The sequence below is a fragment of the Jaculus jaculus genome, chromosome 1 (assembly GCF_020740685.1).
Source record: "Jaculus jaculus isolate mJacJac1 chromosome 1, mJacJac1.mat.Y.cur, whole genome shotgun sequence".
NCBI classification, from domain to species: Eukaryota; Metazoa; Chordata; class Mammalia; order Rodentia; family Dipodidae; genus Jaculus; species Jaculus jaculus.
In genome coordinates this window covers 305,470,764-305,487,948 of record NC_059102.1, presented here as the reverse complement: position 1 = coordinate 305,487,948, position 17,185 = coordinate 305,470,764, and the positions used below count along the sequence as shown (strand labels likewise).

Sequence of the window (17,185 nt, the reverse complement as noted above, 5' to 3'; positions counted from 1 at the left end):
CATATGACTGCTTAAATTTATGGCAATTCTGCCTCTGCCTCCTGAGTTCTATAATTACAGACATGTGCCATGGCACCTAGATGCTAGGTGGTGGTTGTTTTTTTTTTAAGAGCTTAAGCCAGGTGTGGTGGTGCACACTTTTTTATTTTATCCATATTTGAGACACACAGAGAGAGGAAAGAATGGGCATGCCACTGCAGATGAACTCCAGACACATGGGCTAACTTGTGCATCTGGCTTATGTAGGTACTGGGTAATCGAACCTGGGTCCTTTGGCTTCGCATGCCATCTCTCCAGCCCTAAGTTTTTTTTTTTTTAATATTGTATTTATATTTGAGAGAGGGGAGGAGTCATAGAATGAGCACATTAGGGCATCCAGCCACTGGAAATGAACTCCAGACACATGTGCCACCTTGTGCATCTGGCTTATGTGGGTGCTTGGTAATCAAATCTGGACCCTTGGGCTTTGTATGTAAGCTCCTTCTAAGCCATCTCTCTAGCCATATCCTAAGTTTTGAAAGTAGAATTATCAGTCTTTTCCCACCTCCCCCATAATACCTTGGTAGCATTTTTGTGAGGGGTGTTGCTTGGTGTTTTGTTTGCTAGCTTGCTTCTGTTGTTTTGAGACGGGGGTCTTACTGTGTTATCAGGATTCCTTATCTGTTAAGTGGCTTGAATTATGCTACAGGTATAGAAACTGGGCTTACAGACCCTTAAGATTTGTAATCATTCATATACCGTTAACTTCTGTGGTTTTCTGTCATTTGAAGAATAAAATGGATGATAGTATAGATGGCGTAAGAAAGTTGATGTTACTGATATTTTAGTTGCAGCTCGACATGGATTACAAAGTCTTGGAAAAGTTGGTATTTCACGGCGTATGCCTCCACCTGCTAACCTCCCGAGTCTTAAAGCAGAAAACAAAGGCAATGATCCTAATGTGAATATTGTGCCTAAAGATGGCACTGGATGGGCATCAAAACAAGAACAGCATGAAGAAGAAAAGTGAGTCCATGTCTATGAAAGAATGACCCCCCACCCAAAAAAAAGAAGTGAAACCATTGTAGGGAACTTGGGGCTAAGTTACTGCTATGTGCTAAGATTTGTAATGCCTATATTACATACTTTGTGCCCTTTGAAAGGCTTGAGGCTGAATTTTCCCTGTGAATGGGTCTAGTGGAGTTATTTGTTGAGGTAGAACAGATGACACAATTGTTAATCAGCAGCTTACCTTACATTACAGTTTGGATTGCGCTCCTTCCTCTCCCACTCCCTTCATATCAGGCATTCTCTTAATTTGTTTGACTAATGATCTGGTACTGTGTGTCTCCAACATGGGCACTCCTGTTGCATCCTAGGTGCTTGAGTACTTTTTGTTTTTTGTTTTGTTTTTTGGGATAGGGTTTCACTCTAGCCCAGGCTCACCTGGAATTCCCTGTGTGGTCTCAGGGTGGCCTCAAACTCATGGCAGTCTTCCTACCTCTGCTTCCTCAAAGCTGGGATTAAAGGCGTGTGCCACCATGCCCGGCTTTGAGTACTTTTTATTAAGTTAAAAGCGTGAAAGCTGGGATAGAATTAGCACTGTCATAGTTATTAGCAATATTTTGCCTTCTATTTCTCAAGAGTTGTGCTGGATTCAAAGTTAACCAAGCTATATAGTAATGGTTTGTTTTTTTTTTTTAACTGAACAAGCTGTTGGGACAGTTTTTATTTGCACATGACTTGTCAAGTTTCTATACTTCTGTCTGTCTGTGGAGCTTTACGTAGTAAATTGACCACATGTGTAAAAGCTGAAAATAGGCTTATTGTTTCCTGATTTTTAGTTTGTTAATTATTTTGCAACCATGTCATGAGTGTACCAGAAGCACATTGGTATTTCTCATGACTCTTAACTACCTTTTCATTTTCAAGCAGTAACACACTGTAAGGCTTGAATAAGATTATAGGTCATTTTTAACCACCTTTTTTTCATGAGAATGAATTACGCATAATGCTGTTACCTATTTGAATGACAGCAGGGCAGTGGTGATCCTATGGATTGATAAATGGCTTAGCCCTCAACTAATTATTCCAGTCCAGATTGTATGTATGCACACATATTAGATTTCTCTTTGAAAGTGTTCACTTTGAAATATAGCTTTGGTGGCTGTTTCTAGTTGTAAGCTTCCCCCCCCCCAAGGTAGGGTTTCACTGTAGCCCAGGCTGACCTAGAATTCACTATGGAATCTCGGGGAGGCCTCAAACTCACAGCGATTCTCCTACCTATGCCTCCCGAGTGCTGGGATTAAAGGCGTGAGCCACCACGCCAGGCTAGTTGCAAGCATTTTTTTTTTTTTTTTTAACAAAATACAAGTCAGCAAAGCTGTTCAGAAGTGGAGATGACTAGAGAGGAGAACCATAAGTTAATGATTGTGTTGCAGGGGGAAATTGCTTATAAGTAAATTTGTAGCCAAAAAAAACTTACCACACTAACTTATCTTACATGTAGTATTTTCACTTAATTTCTATGTGCAATATCTGAAATAATGGATTAATATTTTTTTAAAGAGCACCAGAAGTGTCTGCAGCACAGCCAAAACCTGGGGTTGCACCTTCCCCAGAAGTAGCACCTGCTCCCAAATCCTGGGCCAGTAACAAGCAAGGTGGGCAAGGAGATGGTAAGTGGACATTGGCTGGGACTATGATTAGGTTTGAGAGTTTCTGAACAGCCATGCAGGAGATGAGCGGTGGGAAGCATTGTCAAAGGTACTCAGTAACTTAAAAACTCTAATGCTAATTAAATTTTGTTGTCGCAAGCCATACATGATTTGTTGGTAGTACTTACAGAGTCTTTATGTTATCCTCCATTTCACACCATTTTATTTCTACCTCAGTATGTCAAGACAGCGTAATCCCTCAATACTTAATAAGTTTTCAATACTAGAAACTATATTTATTTCCATCCATGCCCATAAAATCTCTTGCTTCAAACACACTGTCAGGTCTTCTGAATGAATGGTAAAAAGCTAGCGAGAATACATGGAGTATAGGATCTATAATATTTTTCCCTGCAAGAGATGCTAAAACTCCCAAAAGAATTTGAATTTCCCACTTGTAAAACAGATACTGTCTATAAAGTAGAATTTTATGGATGCATCTGTCTAGACCCTTAAGCTAATAAAATAAACTCTTAATTTATGGAAATAGAAATAGGCGAGTAGGTAAAAAGTGAGGCATGATTGTTAATGGTAAAGTAAATTAAGGAAGCTCTCAGACTTAATTACCCTAGTACTTAGTCTAATCTGGTGATCAACTTAAACTAGTTATTAAAGATTATTTTGGGAGGGGGTTGTCTTTTTATATTAACATTTAAGTCATTTTTGTTTTTTTTTTCCCCCAAGGTAAGGACTTGCTCTCTAGCATAGGCCGACCTGGAATTCACTATGTAGCCTCAGGGTAGCCTTGACCTTACTGTGAACCTCCTGCCTCTGCCTCCTTACTGCTAGGGTTAAAGGCATGTACCACTATGCCCAGCAAGTTTTGGCTTTTTTGAGACAGGCCGAGGCTGTCCTTAACTCACTTTGTAGCCCAAGTAGTCATCTGCCAATCACAGCCTCCCTGATGCTGAGGTTTCATGTGTGGGCTACTGTGCTCAGCTTAAACTAGTTCAAGTTTTTTGTAACGGAATTTGATACGTAGTTTATTAAAGAGAAGCAAATAAAATTCTTCAGTTGTCCAATTTTAAGTAAATTCTCTGCATTGTATCTGGTAGTTCCTTCCTTAGGTTTTTACCTCCTCATGGCTGTTCATTAACTTTTCACGGGTTTAGATAAAATTTTAAAGTTAATTGAATGGTCATTAAAATGTGGAATGAGTCAGAAAAAGGCAAGGACTGTATCCTGGGAGGGTTGCTGGAATTATCTATAGTGATGAAAAAGTTACCTTAATGTGTCTTTAAAAAACTTTAGGAATCCAAGTGAATAGTCACTTTCAGCAAGAATTTCCCAGCCTGCAGGCAGCTGGAGATCAGGAAAAGAAAGAAAAGGAAACAAATGATGAAAATTATGGACCGGGACCCAGTTTACGCCCACCAAGTAAGAGTCTCTTATTTCCTTACTTCAGAATGAGATCACACTGTGTCTTATGTCTTGTGCTGTCCTTCCTGCATACCTATATGTATGTGACTTCTTAACTTCAAAAGAAACCAGGAATGGGGCTGGAGATGGCTTAGCAGTTAAGGTGCTTGCTTGCAAAGCCAAAGGACCTCAGTTCAATTCCCCAAGACCCACATAAGCCACATGTCCAAGGTGGCGCATGTATCTGGAGTTTGTTTGCAGCAGTTGGAAGCCCTGACTTGCCCATTCTCTCTCTCTCTCACTCTCAAATAATAAAAATAAAATATTCTTTTAAAAAGAAGAAAAAGAAAAGAAACTAGGACTGTATTCATGCAAACATTTTTTTTGGGGGGGGTTGGTTTTTCTAGATAGGGTCTCAGTGTAGACCAGGCTAACCTGGAATTCACTATATGGTCTCAGGGTGGCCTTGAACTCATTGATCCTCCTATCTCCATTTCCCAAGTGCTGGGACTAAAGGTGTGTGCTACCACACCAAGCTATGAACAGGGTTTTTATATCAAGATTATCATTGTAACATGAGAACTTATTGAAAATACATTATCTTGGTTTTCACATCCATCTAACTTTCTAAATCAAAGTTTACCATTTACAAAGATGTCTACTATCCTCTATACAGAGTAATTCTTTTTTTCCTTTTCTCTTTCCATTGCCCTGTCTTTCCCCTCTCCCCTTCTTCATGCATGTTTGTATATGTGCTGTTGTTTTAAGATAGCCTTGCTAGGTGTGACCCAGGCTAGTCTCAAACTTGCCATCCTCCTGCTTTGGCTTCAATCTCCTGAGAGCTGGAATTACAGCCACATGCTATTTATTTGATCTTATTTTACAACAAAGAATTTGAACAAATTTCCCCAGTATATGTTTATAAGATCTGTTCATTTATTTACTACATTTATTCAGTGATTCTTTGCTTTTTGAACTTAAGCTGAGTAAAAAACATCTTAGATAGATAGTAAAGAATGTTTTATGTGTTATAAAGCAAAAACTAAAAGTAGAAAAGTGTTTGAGAGGCTTTTAAATATTACTAGATTCATCTTCCCATATATTTGGGACTCTGTAACCCACCAATTCCTCTTGATAGAAATGTTTATAAGTCCACTCTATGGTTGTTTTATTTCATACTTCTGGCTCATTTTTTGTCAAATATATGTCCTCTCTAAAAAATCATATAGTCAGGGCTGGAGAGATGGCTTAGTGGTTAAGCGCTTGCCTGTGAAGCCTAAGGACCCCAGTTCAAGGCTTGATTCCCCAGGACCCATATTAGCCAGATGCACAAGGGGGCACACACATCTGGAGTCCGTTTGCAATGGCTGGAGGCCCTGGCATGCCCATTCTCTCCCTCCTCCCCTCTCTATCTGCCTTCCTCTATGTGTCTGTCTCAAATAAATAAAAATGAACAGAAAACAATCATATAGTCACCAAATCCATATTAGAAATAGTTGTGTCTGCTCCAGTTTTTCCATGTTCTGTTGCATTTTCACCTTTAAGTTATTTATTGCTACCTAACAAATTTGACAGTATATAACAACACACTGAACCCAACATAATATTTCCCACAATACTGAAAGACAAACTCCAAGAGCAACCTCTTGGAGTTTTGACTAAGGGACTATCTCACAGGGCTGCCTTAAAGCTGTCCATTGAAGATACCTGACTAGAGTCCTACTTGCCAACTCACTTAGAACTTTTGGCTCCTGTTATGGTGCTGCTGGTAATATGCCTTCAAAGTATGGGATGACAGATTAAATACAACAGACTTGTCTTGTATCTATAGTCTGTTGCTTTTCTAATCTTAAAAGGGACATGCTGTGACTTCTGTTCCAATTTGGGTACACACAACATGAATGCCAGAGACCACTTGGGTAATCTTGGAAGCTGACTACCATACAGTGTTTACTTTCACAACTACACATTCATCTTTGTAATTGTGATTAAGCCATATATTGTCACTAAATCTCACCTGGGCACATGTAACTAGCAATAGCTAACTGAAACCAAATGATGACAGCAACACAATTAGCCTTACCTTGTAGAAATTCCCTCAGAAAATCTCACATATCCTGACACATGGACCCAATGAGAACAGAATTTTCATCTCTACATATATATTAATAAAGCTATACATAGAAAGGCTAATAACTTCTTCCTCTCTTGTGTTTGCTTGTGGTAGCATCCTGAGGAATCAGTTATATGCTTTGAAAGCCACTGCAGTAGACAAAGTGTACACCTTCGGTTCCCAAACACTCAGTAGGCCCCATATTAGACTTTGCTCCTCTACTTCCTTGCTTAACTTTTCCTCAAATGTTCTACCAAAGTTAGTATCACTATTGTTTTTCAGGTGTTCTTATTCCTTTTATTCCCTCCACAACAGATGTTGCCTGTTGGAGAGATGGTGGTAAGTCAGCTGGTTCACCTTCTCCATCTGATCAAGATGAAAAACAAGTTGGCCAGGATGAAAACACAGCTATAACATCAGAACAAAGTGACATCCTCAAAGTGGTGGAAAAGAGGATAGCTTGTGGTCCTCCTCAGGCTAAACTGAATGGACAGCAGTCTGCACTTGGTTCCCAGTATAGAGCTATGATGCCTCCATATGTGAGTGTTGCTAAATTAATTATGCCGTGAGAACATTGGAATGGGAAAGTTTGAACATACTTTGATTAACAACTAACTAAAAATTAATGTTTTCTTTAATTATGTCCGTAGTAAACATCACAAAAATAGCAACAGCACTGAAATTCCACATCACACTATTCAGCATTACTTCACGGTATATTAGACACAGCCTGCCATGGTGCTCATGCCTATAATATTAGCCCTTGGCAGCTTTAGGAAGGATAATATGGAGTTCAAGGCCACCCTGAGCTACTAGAGACATTGGCTGAAAACAAATAAAAACAATATATATGATCAATAGTTGGATCACTTGTTATTTAATGACCTAATAATAAAGAAGCATTACCACATCAGTGGTTTTTTTTTATTATTATTATTTGAAAGAGAAATAATGGTCATGCCAGGACCTCTAGTCACTGTAAACAAACTCCAGGTGCATGTTCTGTCTTGTGCATCTAGCTTTTACATGTGTTCTGGGGAATCGAACCTGGGTCTTTTGACTTTGCAGGCAAGTGCCTTAACTGATAAGCCCATTATGAGATCTTTTTATTTGTATAAAGGTCTGTTTTTCTTATTTTTTAACACTATGGCGTTATATGGCAATTTGCATGGGCCTGATTAAATAAGTTCACATATTACAGAAGCCTCATTATTCACAGAAAGAAAATATTATTAAACTTGTTCTTAGTATTCTATTCTTTCTTTGCATTTAACCATTTTAGAATAGTGGGTTAACAGTATATTTTCATTAATGGGATACTCTCTGTGTCCTACTTACTATGTTTATAAAGACATGGTGTAAGTATTGTTCTTATTAGTAGCTTGTTATTGAATGAATGGTGTTCTCTACAAGCAGATAAGATTATTAATACCTTAGTATTAATATTATAGAATTTAGTATATATATAATATGTACTTTAAAGTTATAATCTCAGGGCTACTCAAATTTAAATTTTAATAACATCAGCTAGTAAATTTCTTTTTTATGCAGATGTTTCAGCAGTATCCAAGGATGGCATATCCTCCTCTACATGGTCCTATGCGGTTCCCACCTTCCCTATCTGAAACAAACAAGTAAGACTATTAAAACTGCACGGGATATATAATGTGTATGTTTGAGCAGATTGTGATGTTTGCAGTTGCTGTTAACAGTAATTGACTATCTCCAGTTCATTATTTTAATTGACATAGAAATCTGAAAACAGGAAATATACTCCTAAAGTTGATACATGTTTGTTCCTTTTTCTTTCATGTTAATCATGCCTTCCCCCCCCCCCCAAAATCAGATTTTAGCATATTTCTAATTTTGCTCATGGTTACTCTTTACATATTCATTTTATTGTAAAATCGTAAGAATTGTTTAAAAACTTGGGCTGTGGAGATAGCTCAGGGTAAGTGTACTTGCTGTGTAAGCATGAGGGCCTGACTCATCCTGAGTTTGATTTCCTGGTACTGATGTAAACAGTCACACATGCCTGTAAACTCTAGTTCTGTGGGGAATTGAGACAATAAGAGACTCCTTAGGGCTCACCATTCAGCCAGTCTGACCAAAACCACCAGCAGGTCTAGGTTCAGTGAGAATGACTCAAGAAAACTAGGGGTTGAGCCATAACAGATACCCAATGTTGTTTGTCTTCTGAACATGGTGTGCACAGACCACATATGTGCACATACCACATATGCAAAAAAAAAAAACAAAAAAACCTGTTAACTACTAAATGCTTACATAAGAATTAGTATTAAATTTTCCTGTGTTTATGTTCCAATGTAAATTTCTTCATTCTCATGTTAGAGCCAAATACTGTATGTATTGCCCTTAAAAACACTTAATATTGAATTGAAACAATACATTATATTGTTTGAATATATTCTTAGTATAATTCATATTCCTTGTCTTTTCCTACCTGTGTCCTCCTGGTAGAAGCCTTCGAGGAAGAGGTCCTCCTCCTTCATGGGCTTCTGAGCCTGAACGCCCTTCCATACTTAGTGCATCAGAACTAAAGGAACTTGATAAGTTTGATAACCTAGATGCTGAAGCTGATGAAGGTTGGGCAGGTAAATCAAAATGTTAAATGCTTTAAGTAGATAATATTTTTCAGATTGTTTGGTGTTTTGTTTTGTTTTGTTTACATAGCATAATCTGTATGCATTTTTAAGCAATCTGAGTTGTCCTTATTTCTTCAGGTGCTCAGATGGAAGTAGATTATACAGAACAGCTGAACTTCAGTGATGACGATGAGCAAGGAAGTAGTAGTCCTAAAGAGACTAGCAAGTAAGTTGTGACATCTTGTGTTAATAGCAGTGTGAATTTGTCGATAGAATATTAGCTCTTTGTATAGAAATGGTTTTTACTCATAAAATAGAGATGGTTCATTCATAAACATTTGTTTCTATTTAAAATTGATACATTTTCATCTAGGGAGTTTTAATTACTTCATTAGGAGGGTGGTTAATAAGCCAAATTAATATTATAACACTTATCAAGGAATTAGTTTGATATGTCTCAAGAAAGTACCTTTTTTGTTTTTTTTTTAATTTTTTTGTTTGTATTTATTTATTTGAGAGCGACAGAGAGGAGAGGGGAGAGAGAGAGAATGAGAATGGGTGTGCCAGGGCTTCCAGCCACTGCAAACGAACTCCAGACGCGTGCACTCCCTTGTGCATCTGGCTAACATGGATCCTGGGGAATCGAGTCTCGAACCAGGGTTCTTAGGCTTCACAGGCAAGCGCTTAACCGCTAAGCCATCTCTCCAGCCCCTTTCTTTGGTTTTTGAAGGTAGGGTCTCCTAGCATCTGGATATCCTGAAATTCACTTGTATTCTCAGGCTCTCTTAACTCACAGGGATCCTCCTCTGCCTCCTGAGTACTGGGATTAAAGGTGTATGCCACCATACCCAGCAAAAAAATACTTTTTTTTTCTTTTTTCAAGGTAAGATCTCAGTCTAGCCCAGGCTGATCTGGAATTCACTGTGGAATCTCAGGGTGGCCTTGAATTCATGGCATTCCTCCTACCTCTGCCACCTGAGTGCTAGGATTAAAGGTGTGCGCCACCACGCCCGGCGAAAGTACATTTTTTAGAAGTAGGGTGTGTAATTTTAAGAATGAGTCAGGGATCAGTTGATTTGCTTGGTTGTTCTACATTTACAGAATTGGAATACAGTTTCCTGGCTCACTATAACTGCTTCAAGTCCTTGAAAATTTAGCAAGCAGTATGACAGTCTTGGAAAATAGCCTTTTATCTCTTTTTTCTGAAATATAAGAGCATCACACATGCCATTGTCATACACTGAAAGTTTTATGCTTATGTGAGAGCCAGCAATTTGAACTTTCTTTTTTAAATGTTAGTTTAGTTTATCCCTTTTTAAGTTTTTTTTTTTTTTTTTTTTTACTTTATGAATGAGAATTGGCATGCCCGGCCTTAGTCACTGCAAACAAATGTCACTCAGGGTGGCCTTGAGCTCAAGAAGATCCACCTACCTCTGTGTCCTGAGTGCTGGGATTAAAGGCATGCACCACAAAACCCATTCATTTTTAATGAATCAGGGTAACTTAAAATGAAATGGGCAATACTAATTATACTCAGATGTGATATTATAGGTGGAAAAATAAAAGTGGTGTGTTCTGTTCCTTTGTGCCACATGTGAGTATCCACATTTGTTATAGCATTTGCCTGGCAAGCATGAGTCCTTGGTTTTAAATCCTAGGAAAACACAGATTTGGCAGCTGCTATGCAGTATTACATTGCAATAATCCGGACAGGCTCCTGCAGATGAATATTGTGTCCTCATTGAATGAGCACCAGGAGCACAAACTATCATCACCTGATCCATTTCCTTTCTGAAGATCTACGCAATATTTTGGGGGGGGGGGGTGGAGGTCGAGCAAGCACATTTGCTTGCGATGTATGATTTTTATTTCTTGTTCATTTTGATGCTTCAGTGAGGATCCAGGTTCCAAAGCCTCTGAAAACACTGAAAACCGAAAAGAAACTGATGAAGCTGCCAACACTAAATCATCATCGCAGATCCCTGCCCAGTCACCAGTAGCAAAAGGTCCCCATGGGAAAGGACCTCCATTTAACCAGGTTTGTTGGAGTTGTGCAGATACTGTCATTACAAATGATGTGCATGGACTAGTTTTATTTGCAAGCAGTGAAAGAAAAACAGAAAGGGCACTCCAGGGCCTCTAGCTGCTGCAAACAAACTCCACATGCATGTCACTTTGTGCATCTGGCATTACATGGATACTGGGGAATCAAACATAGTTTGCTAGGCTTTGGAGGCAAGCACCTTTACTGCTGAGTCATCTCTCTCTCTTTTTATTTTTTTGCTTTCTTTTTTTTATTTTTTATTTTTTTAATTTTTATTAGCATGTTCCATGATTATAAAAAAATATCCTGTGGCAATTCCCACCCTCTCCCCCACTTTCCCCTTTGAAATTCCATTCTCCATCAAATTACCTCCCCATCACAATCATTGTACTTACAAATATACAGTATATGAGCCATCTTTCTAGCCCATGATTCAATTTTTCAATCACAGAATTAGAAGGGGACTTAAAAGAGGAACTAAGTAAAGCTTGGAGAGGATTGTTTTTCTTTAAGGTGGAGGTTTTGCTGTTTAGCTTTGCCTGGCTTCAAATCCAAGATTCTCTCATGTCATCCTTCCACAGTCCTGTGGTTATGGGCATTTGCCACCATAATACTTGGAGAGGACTCTATGTTTTTAAATAATCCTGAATCCTTGTCATCCCTATTAAATGAAATTCTAAACATAGCAGCTAATTCATCAATGAAAAGTTAAAGATTCACTTGTTTTTAAAATCAGTACATTAGGTCAAAGTGGAAAGTGGAAGGATAATATGTATTTCAAAGTTAAGGAAAATCATACCTAGCAAGAAATCGAACTCTTCAGGGGAGTGTGTGGGGACAGGTGTATTTGATTTCCTGAGTTAATAAAGCAGTAGCTACACTACACACCAGAGAAGGAGATACATTCAGGAGTTCTTCCAACTTCTGATATCATAATATGGCATGTGTTTGAATTACAAAACAGAAGGGAGACATGCCTCTCAGGAAGCTTACATGAAATAGCTGAGAATGATGATCCCTGAAAGAAAAAAAAGAGCTAGGGCTGGAGAGGTGGCTTAGCAGTTAAGACACTTGCCTGTGAAGCCTAAAAACTCAGGTTCAAATCTCCAGGTCCCAAATGCAGATACCCAAGTGTGCAACGTTGCACATGTGCCACATAGGGTGCACTCATCTGAAGGCCTTGGCCTTCATGAAGGGATATATAATGATTTATTAAAGAATATAAAGAAAGCAGGAGGTACTGCAAAAGACACAACTAACTGATGTAATTCTTAAAGACACACCCTAACATCTTAAGAAATTTGATATGGGTGATAGGTAAGAAAGCCATGGAAGTAACCTCTTGTTGGGACTGGGGATGTAGCCCAGTGGCATCCTGTGCAAACTCTGGGTATAGTCGTTCAGTGTAGCAAAAAAACAGAAATGCCAGAATAGAACAAAAAGCTCCATGAGTTTTATAGGCCATACAAAGCAATTAGGCTTTAGTGAATCATGGCTTAATAGATTATTAGTTGTGAACCTTGGAAAAGGAACTTATGTTATATACTTTTATTTTTCATTTTTTCCAAGGTAAGGTCTCATTTCTAACCCAGGCTAACCTGGAACTCGCTCTCTAGTCACAGGGTTGCCTCAAACTCACCTCAGTTCTCCTACTTCTGCCTTCCACATCCTGAAATTAAAGCTGGGCACCACCACAACCAGCCTTAATAAATTAATTTTTTTCATTTTTTGTTGCTCAGATTATAAGGAATGAGAATTTCCTGAAGAACAGAGAAATACAAACATTTTTTCTTATTTTTAAAAGAGGTACCTCACCCCAGTCACATCCTCTAGGACAGAATTTTAGAATTTCTGGAATCATGTTTGCAAAGTGCATTCCAGTATCTAGGGTTACTGGAGTGATAGAGGGCATTTAGAGAATCAGTGATTGCGTTGGCTTTTGTTACAAAGAATAAAAAAGAGATGGGTTTACTTTGAGCAAACAAACGTGTTCTCATTGGGAAAATCAGTGGTCAGAAATGTTTCTAGTATTTTTTCTTATCTGATTTTTTTCAATAATCTTTTTTTTTGTAATAGGAACGTGGACCGTCCTCACACCTGCCACCACCTCCAAAGTTGCTTGCCCAACAGGTATAAATAAATGCTATTATATGATAGGTTGCATTTCATGTTTTAAATTTTCTTTCTTTGCCAAAAAAGTTGTCTACCTTTTACCTGTTGGCTCTTGGGGCTTCTTCTTCATTTTCTTCCTTTTTTGTTGCTGAGAAACATGGTCCTAATTTCACTAGGAAATAAAAAGCACTTAGATGACACATCAGTGCCGCACATCTTCATTCTTGTCCTTGCTACTGAGGATAACTTTTTTCCTTTTCTCTAGGAATTCATCCTCTGCCACAAACCTCGATGTCACTCATGCCCTTTTTAAAAATTCCTTTAAGAAAAACAAGGCTTGGGACTGGAGAGCTGGCTTAGCGGTTAAGGCACATGTCTGTGAAGCCTAAGAACCCCGGTTCAATTCTCCAGGTCCCATGTTAGCCAGATGCACAAGTGGGCACCTGTGTCTGGAGTTTGTTTGCCGTGGCTGGAGGCCCTGGCACATCCATTATCACTTACTGTCACTCTCCTTCTCTCTGTCTCAAATAAATAAATAAATAACAAAATCTTTTTTTAAAAAGGGAAAAACAAGGCTGGAGAGATGGTTGAGGGGCTAAGCACTAAGCCAAAGGACACAGGTTCAGTTTCCTAGGACCCACATAAACCAGATGCACGAGTGGCATGTGCATCTGGAGTTCATTTGTAGTGGCTAGAAGTCCTGGTACACCTGTTCTTTCGCTTTCTCCCACTTTCCCTGTCTGCCTCATTCTCTCTCAAATAAAAGTAAAACAAAATTTAAAGAAAGAAAAACAACCCCCCCCTCCTTTTTCTCATTTCACTCTTCTGTCCTAATGTTACACAATCTTTAGTAAGGTATTCATTTGTCAATCCTATTAGATAAACTTCAGTCTCAAGAGTTTAACTCTCCTTCGATAAAATACTTTTGAGATGTCACAATGTAGTTTTTGATTATATAGTGTTTGCTTTAGTCCTTTGGGGGCTTTGGTGACTTGAGATATGTGTTGATCAGTTTCTGTTAAACCATTTTGTTAAAATTTGTTGTAATTTTTAGAACAGATTTGAGATAGGGTTCCTTTGTCTCTAGCCCAGTGTAGCATAATACACGAATTAAAGAAAATTTGTCAGTTAGACTTTGAAAAATATGCCCTAAAAGTACAAAGCTAGGGAGGAGATGGCACAGTAGTTAAAGACATTCAGTTGAAAGCCATCCAACCTGAACTCAATCCTCCTTAGTGGCACACTTCTGTAGTCCCAACAAGCCTTACAGCAGTGGGAGGCCATCAGAAGTCAGAGCTCAGAAGGAGCAGCATTAAGAATGACCAAGTTTTGCCTAGCTCTGCATATTGTGCCAGGTAAAAAAAAAAAAAAAAGAAAAAGAATGACCAAGTTTAAGAAGATGGGAGAAGACAAACACCCCAGGATTGTCCTGCTCTCCATGTGCACAGTGGCACATGCATGCCCATACACGCATATACATAATGATAATAAAAATGCACAGATAGGCCACAGAAAGAGATCATGTAAAGTTGACAGAAAATTTGTACTGTATATATTAATTTTTTAAAAGCGCACATAACTCAATGATGGTAATTTCACAAAATAAAGTACATGAATGATCAATAAGCACAGGGAGAAGTACTCATTGTCTTTAATGACAGGGGTTATACAAGCTAAAACAGCATTGGACAGCCATCATTGTCATTGTTAGCAAGGATGCAGAGCAGCCAGCACCCTTAGGCAATGCAGGGGACTATACAACATGACAACAATGTTAGAAAGCATATGGCTGATGTTTATAAGATATTCTCCATATGGCTTGGGTGTTTCACTCCTGTTTATTCAAGAAATGAAAACTGTTTACACAGCCTTGGACATCATTGTTCATAGGTATTCTTATTCATAATTGTAAAACTAGAAGCATTCGAGGGCACATACATCATAGATGGAGAACATATAATCAAATATCCAGCAGCAAAATGGACCAAAACGCCAATACAACAGATAACCTCAAAACCATTACACTGAGCAGAAGAAACTAGACACAAAATTTAACTTTCTGCATCTGTTAAATTCTACACCAAGCAACATTATTTAGGGTTGGGCTCCAGGGTGCATAGAGTCATGAGTGAGAGCAGAGGAGTGATATATATATATAAATGTTCATTGAAGCAGTAATCATATTTATCATTTGTGCTGACTCATCCGTCTACATACTTAAAATATATGCATCACATAAAGTTAGTATTTTATTTATTTACAAGGGCTACTTGCCATTGCATATGAAAAAAAAAAAACCTCTAAATTTAGAATTTAAAACATTTAGACCAGTGATTTAGTTACTGCAGCATAACAAGTAAATGAGAATTGTGCAAATGCATCCAGTTGTATACAGCAGACATACCTTCCAAAGCAGAAGGAAACAGTCACTTCTCAGCCTTCTACTTTCATGTCCTTTATTTTGTTCCATTATACCATTATTTTTCTTTTGTACGAATTATGGCTGTGCTGTGATACTTTGGGGGGGGTGTTAATATTACTTTTAATGCTTCACTGTAATTTTTTAAAAGTGTTGTTAATATGTTGTGTGTTCCTCCTTCATTCTTGTCTTCGCATTGGCTTTCTAGCCATGATGTTAAACTTTATAGTCATTATTTTATAATACATTGATGAAAACTACATCAGTGAACCTTAATCTTTTACATAGTCCTCCCATCTCTTAGAGATACAGTTTGATATCAGCTTTTCTTAGTCTTGGAATTCTCTATGCAAGCTGAATTTGGGTATTTCTACCTTTGTAGTTGTGTGAAAAGCACTGTCTCCTCTCCTTGTTCCTTTTTTTAAATTTATTTATTTTTTTTTTTTTTAGCTCTTCCTCGTTCCTTAATCTTCTCAGGGCTTTTGTGCTGTCATTTGAATATTTGGAGCCTTTTCTCAATAGGCTGCCTATCTTTAAAAACATTTTGTTTGTCGCCTGCTACTAAAGCATCCATACTAAATGTTCTTATTTAATCTATAATGAGCTAATAATGTCTGGCACAGTAAAAACACTCAGTAATGGATAATCTCTTTTTCTGGTCTTTATTTGGTGAATTATATAGGCTCAAAATTTTACCTTTATTACTGTTTCCTCCCCTTCCCCTAGAGGTAGGGTCTCACTCTAGCTCAGGCTGACTGACCTGAAGTTCATTATGTAGTCTCAGGGTAGCCTCGAATTCATGGCAATCCACCTACCTCTGCCTCCTTAGTACTGAGATTAAAGGTGTGCGCCATCATGCCCGGCTTTACCTGTATTATTTATCTTCATTTAGTTTTCTTCCATACCCTCCATGCTGTGATACCCAGTGGTGATCAGAAATGGGATTCTCATATTCACCTGGTATCTTAATGTTTCAGCATCCACCTCCAGATAGACAACCAGTACCTGGAAGACCAGGCCCTTTCCCTCCTAAGCAGCAAGTGCCTGACGATGATGAAATATGGAAGCAGAGACGAAGGCAACAGTCTGAAGTTTCTGCAGCAGTGGAACGTGCTCGTAAACGGCGTGAAGAAGAAGAGCGAAGGATGGAGGAGCAAAGGAAGGCAGCCTGTGCAGAGAAACTAAAACAACTGGATGAGAAGCTGGGCATTGTAGAGAAACAGCCCTCTCCAGAAGAAATTAGAGAAAGGGAGAGAGAAAAGGAACGGGAGCGTGAGAAAGAACTTGAACAAGAACAGGAGCGAGAGAGAGAGCGGGAAAAGGAAAGAGAGAGGCAGCAGGAGAAAGAACTGGAGAAACAAAGAGAATTGGAGAAGGAAAGAAAACAAGAAAAAGAGAAAGAACTAGAACAGCAAAGGGAAAAGGAAAAGGAACAACAAAAAATGAAAGAACAGGAAAAAGAGTGTGAGTTGAAGGAAAAGGAAAAGGTAGAGGAGAAAATTGAATCCAACGAACCTACTTTAGAGCCTGTGGCAGAAAAAGAAAGTGAAAACATCTGTAACAAAGGTATGGTATTCTTGTCCATTTATTTGTTGATTGCTTGATGGATTTTGCAGTTCTAGGAATTGAAACCAGGTCCAGTCATACTAGATAAGCAGTCTACCAGTTGGCTGCATCCCCAACTTGTCTTGGTCAATCTTATATAAACTCTTTCTATTATGGTAGAGCATGTGTTTATATTTCACATAAAGTGTTTCTCAGGGTTGTTTTTTGTTTCTTTGTTTTTAGAGGTAGGGTTTCACTCTAGCCCAGGTTGACCAGAAATTCACTATGTAG

General features: G+C 38.4%; 1 protein-coding gene across 10 annotated transcripts in view; it reads left to right on the top strand.

Annotated features, from left to right (window-relative positions):
- Nucleotides 1-17,185, top strand: part of Prrc2c (proline rich coiled-coil 2C) — an 83,798-nt gene that overhangs the window by 25,690 nt on the left and 40,923 nt on the right. For 6 of the 10 annotated variants that reach the window (XM_045159446.1, XM_045159410.1, XM_045159441.1 and 3 more), the window contains exons 3-12: nucleotides 828-1,005; nucleotides 2,548-2,657; nucleotides 3,948-4,073; nucleotides 6,484-6,707; nucleotides 7,720-7,802; nucleotides 8,650-8,783; nucleotides 8,913-9,000; nucleotides 10,668-10,812; nucleotides 12,895-12,948; nucleotides 16,327-16,915. In XM_045159446.1, coding sequence (XP_045015381.1) covers nucleotides 828-1,005; nucleotides 2,548-2,657; nucleotides 3,948-4,073; nucleotides 6,484-6,707; nucleotides 7,720-7,802; nucleotides 8,650-8,783; nucleotides 8,913-9,000; nucleotides 10,668-10,812; nucleotides 12,895-12,948; nucleotides 16,327-16,915 — 1,731 coding nt within the window. The remainder of the gene's footprint in view (nucleotides 1-827; nucleotides 1,006-2,547; nucleotides 2,658-3,947; nucleotides 4,074-6,483; nucleotides 6,708-7,719; nucleotides 7,803-8,649; nucleotides 8,784-8,912; nucleotides 9,001-10,667; nucleotides 10,813-12,894; nucleotides 12,949-16,326; nucleotides 16,916-17,185) is intronic. The other 4 variants (XM_004658792.2, XM_045159428.1, XM_045159405.1 and 1 more) reach the window with 2 other exon arrangements.